The following is a 4,547-nucleotide window of genomic DNA, read 5'->3' as shown; positions in this document are numbered from 1 at the left end:
TCAAGATTTTATAGTTACCCAAGGTGGATCTTTAAATTGCCAGAAGATAATCCATGTGAATGGGAGCAGTGACGTGAGGAAAACCGTTTATAGAGTTCTACAGGAGACTAAAGAGAGACAGTACACTTCTGTTTGTCTTCCAGCCCTCGGAACAGGTTTGTAGCCTCCTAGCAACCTAAGTGTGTTGAGTTCTTGTCAGTTCATGTTCCTTAGATTTGTCTGTATGTTTTATGAAATTAATTTTGAATCATTTGAAGGCAATAATAGTGTGGCAACTTGCAGAATTATAACCCTTTAGATCCTGAAGGCCAAACCTGTGGGATCTAAGTTTCCTTCATCTGTATTTCTTTTCATTACATATTTAATTTTTCATTATATATTCCATAAGTGTTTTTCATACTTGGTTCTTAGTTCCACGGTTTTATCACTCTTCCCTCTGGTGCCCATTGTAGGATTTGTATTCTTTTGTTATGTCAGTGACTATTTCTGCTTGATTTCTAAATAACCTTTTTTTTTTAAATTCCTTTCTTGAGATCTACTTGATGAAATTTTTCTGTGACCAGAAATTTAATTGCATGAGAATCCAAACTCATTATCATCCCTTGTGGATTAGAAATGTCTCTCTTTTTTTAAATTATACTAGTTTATTTTGAAAATCCAAATACATTGTTTTCCGGATCAGATTCGTTCAATTTCTCTCACCCCTTATTAAATTGTACAACCTCATGATTAATCTCCCCCACCCCGCACATATTCATCCCTTTGCTTCCCCCCACCTTGGATTCTTATACTCCTTCTACAATAATGGTTTTAGACAATATTTGTCCTTGTGAGACTCAGCATAATGCTCTCCAGTCCTCCCAAGTTAGGTATCATTGCTCCTGTGTGCTGCATAGTATTCCACTGCATGAATAATTTCCATAATTTCTCAATCCATTTATTTGATTGTGACTGGACATCTGGGCTGTTTCCATGTTCTTGTGATGGTGAATAATGCTGCTTGTGAACGTTGATGTACAAATCTTCATTTGAGCCTCAGTTCTCACTTTCTCAGGGTATATTCCAAGCAGTGAAATAGCTGGGTCATATGGAATTTCTATGTTCAACTTTTTGAGGAAGCGCAAAACTGCCTTCCAGAATGGCTGTACTAGAAATACCTCTTAATTTGCTTCACTTCCTGTCCTCCTCCTGTCTGTCCTGCCACAACTCTCCTCATTCCCTTACCCTATCACTTTTATCAAAGTTAATGAATCCTAACAGATTTTTCAGGGTGGTTTTCATTTAGAGCCTTCCTTTTAGTTTTAAAACTTTTAGTATTCTTCGCCTACCTAGTTTATTGCAATATCTCTCAGTAGTATTTTCACGTGTACTTTCAGGAAGTTAAAATGGTACTGTAGAGGTCCTGTGAAGGCCCTGAGAATAAAATCAAGAATAAGACAGATTCCTTACCCTTTAGGAACAGGCTCAGGTACATCATATTCACAGTTCCTTCCTAGGAACATTTTCCTTATCTTCTCTCTCTCATATCCTATTACAATTTACTCTACTTGAGTGGTGGATAACACAGGGGACTCCTTAACTACTTCATACTCATGTTAACAGTCCTTCTTTTGGCCGTTTGGGAAATTAGGGATTGTCTGCTGACAAAGGTTACCTAAGAGATAAGACTCATCTGAGAGGTTCTTTGGAAACTTAAAATTTTAGAATCATTGCTATCATTTTAACTCAATTCTGTTGATTCCTTTGGCTTTCCAGATTACAAGTGAATACCTTCATCAGGCATTCCCAATCCTTCTAGTAATCCCAGGATACCCCTCCAGTTTTTGCAACCCATTCTTCCCTGGTTTACCTACTCTTCTCAGGACTCCATCCATTCATAACTTTCCCTATCCCACTTATTGCTCCTTCTGTGTTGTTTTCCTCCCTGAGTGAGCCCTAGAAGCGCAGTAACTGCCTGAGTACACCCTCAGTGCAGGGCAACCTGAGAGGGCCGGCCGCCTCTGACATATCGAGACTGCTAGTAATGATGAGTTTACTCTGAAGTTAATCAAGTTTGAACACGAGAGCTTCACTTATGTAGACTTTTTTAAAAGGTCCTGAGAGAATCCTTAGTGGGAATCCAACAAAGCTTCACTTTGTTCTATGACTTGGTGAAACTTCAGAAGTCAGATATCTTAACCTCTATCGAGTGAGACTACCATTCCCTCTCTGGCGGCTCCTCATTAAGACTTCCCCTCAACCAGTGATAATAGTAGAATCCCTGCAAGAATTGTTGAGATCTAGCTGTCAGGGACCTCTCCAAAATACTTAGGAATAGTGATGCCAGTTTGAAGACTGAGGTACAGCTGGTTCAGGCTATGGTCTTTTTGATCACTTGCTATGCATCTGAAAGCTGGACAATGAATAAGGATGACAGGAAAATTGATGCCTTTGCATTGTGATACTGGAGAAGAGTGCTGAACATCCCATGGACAGCCAAGAGGACAAACAGATATGTCTTTGAAAAAGTACAGCCAGAGTGCTCCTTCTAGTCAAAGATGGTGAAGCTTCCTCTCACATACTTAGGACGTATTGCTTGGAGAAGCTGTTCCTTGGAGAGGGACATCATGCTTGGAGAGGTTGACCATGAGCAAAACAGAGGAAAACCCCCAACAAGATAAAACAAGAAAAACCCTAACAGTGACAATAGCAATGGGCCCCAATGTGAGAATGATGATGAGGATGGCACAGGATAGGACAGAGTTGAGGAAGGTTGTTCATAGGGTTGCTATGAGTTGCCCTTGACTTGACAGCACTTAACAACAACAAGCTTAACTCTATTCTCTTTTACCCATTACCTATCTTTTATCTACTACCTTTCTCTTCTCACTCTTATTGTATATGGATTGTACTGACTTATGGCACCTAACAACAACAACAATAAACACCGCCTCACTCAGGATCACAGAGCTAAAAATGGCAGCACTTAAACCTTTACATCCAAGTCAGGTGTTCTTTTCTGTACAATTTTCAACTTTTTGAAGTTTGCCTTTTGTTTTGATTTTTCTTGTTATGAATATTCCTTTTTTACATGTAGTTTTATATTTGTGATTCTGCATTATTTTTTTTCTAAAACAAATCAGGTTAAAAAAAGTGGCAGGTACCCTGACTTGTGTGTGTGTGTGTGTGTGTGTGTGTGTGTGTGTGTGTATTGAAGTGCTGTCGAGTTGGAACCAACTCATAGCTGACCCTCTAGCGGGTTTTCAGAGGCTATAAATGGCACAAGAGGAAATTGTCCATCTTTCTCCCAAAAAAGGAGGTGATGGATTCAAACTGACTGCCTTTAAGTTGGTAGTGCAACTCCTTACCTCTAAACCATCACAGAATTCCCTCCCCTGATTATTAGTTCCCTCTTTTGCAGGTGAGGAACTTGATTTATTAAGCATAAAATCATGCAGATTGTAAATGATAGAATCGAGTTAAAAATAAAACAATCAAGTCCCAAACCCTGTACATGGAGAGACAATTTATTGGTTAGATTTTTTCCCCCTCATCACCATTATGCTCTTAACTGCTGCTCCTACCTGCCACAATCCTGTTTCTGTATATCTTATATTGAATACCTTTTCTATGACTCCAGTTTTGTAGCTGAGTGCATTGAAGTTTGGAGGGACTCACTGATTTGTCCAAGATCACACAGCTAATACATGACAGAAGTAGGACTTCAACGTGGATCTTTTAGATCCAAATCATATGTTTCCTGTGTACTGCCAATGTCACAGGACACACACTGGGGTGTGGGGAAGTGGCTGGAGCGACAGCCCATATGAGTAAGGGGATGCTAGAAAGGACTTGATGGATTTGGACTTGTGTTAGATGACTTTGTGGCAGGTTTAAGGAAAAGGGACTCTTCTGGATTGGATGCTTTCAGAAAGTAAGTATGCTTTTATGATTGAATGTCTAGATCATAGGAAGAATGGAGTGAGGATGGGGTTGTGATTGGTAATGAATTTGTTCATTTTAGTCAGGAGGTGGAGATATTTTGTAATTTTTCTGAGTTGGTTTTATTTGTGGGTACAATATTCACACTTCATCTCCCTTTTTTAACTGAGATTTTAATGAAAGTTTATAGAGGACTTGGATTTCCATTCATTCATTGATACACTTTTTTCTCCATGCCTCTCCTATCCCACCCCCAATTCGCTTTTCTCTTTGGAAAAAAAAATTCTTACATTGTTATACAGTCGTCCCCCCCGCCCCTCAGTCCACTTTACTATGCAGTTCTTATTCTGGACTCTTTTTTTTTTTTCAAAGGCATCAAATCTTTGATCTCCCTTATTCATGGTCCATCTTTCACATACACATGAAATGGTTAAAAATATCCTGGCTTGTGTCAGGTATACAACACACAACATTTCTCTTATACAATTTATCTCATCAGCTTGCACAGGTAGGAAAACAGTAGCCCAACAGGACTTGGAACTTGCCCAAGGTCACACAGCTCTCTGATGTGGCAGGGTGACTCAGGGTGGGGCTCTTGCTGTTCCTCACACGGGTCTAAAGTCCAC

General features: G+C 39.6%; 1 protein-coding gene across 1 annotated transcript in view; it reads left to right on the top strand.

The window, feature by feature from the left end:
- The window catches only part of LOC102872255 (poly [ADP-ribose] polymerase 15-like), a 35,206-nt gene that overhangs the window by 11,110 nt on the left and 19,549 nt on the right, over positions 1 to 4,547 (top strand). Inside the window, exon 4 of the mRNA XM_006884304.1 lies at positions 1 to 155. This exon is cut by the window's left edge and continues 3 nt beyond it. Within this exon, the coding sequence (XP_006884366.1) occupies positions 1 to 155 (155 nt within the window). The remainder of the gene's footprint in view (positions 156 to 4,547) is intronic.

The sequence above is a fragment of the Elephantulus edwardii genome, unplaced genomic scaffold (assembly GCF_000299155.1).
Source record: "Elephantulus edwardii isolate Elephantulus edwardi_28Jun2011 unplaced genomic scaffold, EleEdw1.0 scaffold00032, whole genome shotgun sequence".
Taxonomy (NCBI): domain Eukaryota; kingdom Metazoa; phylum Chordata; class Mammalia; order Macroscelidea; family Macroscelididae; genus Elephantulus; species Elephantulus edwardii.
This window is presented reverse-complemented; position numbering and strand designations above follow the sequence as displayed.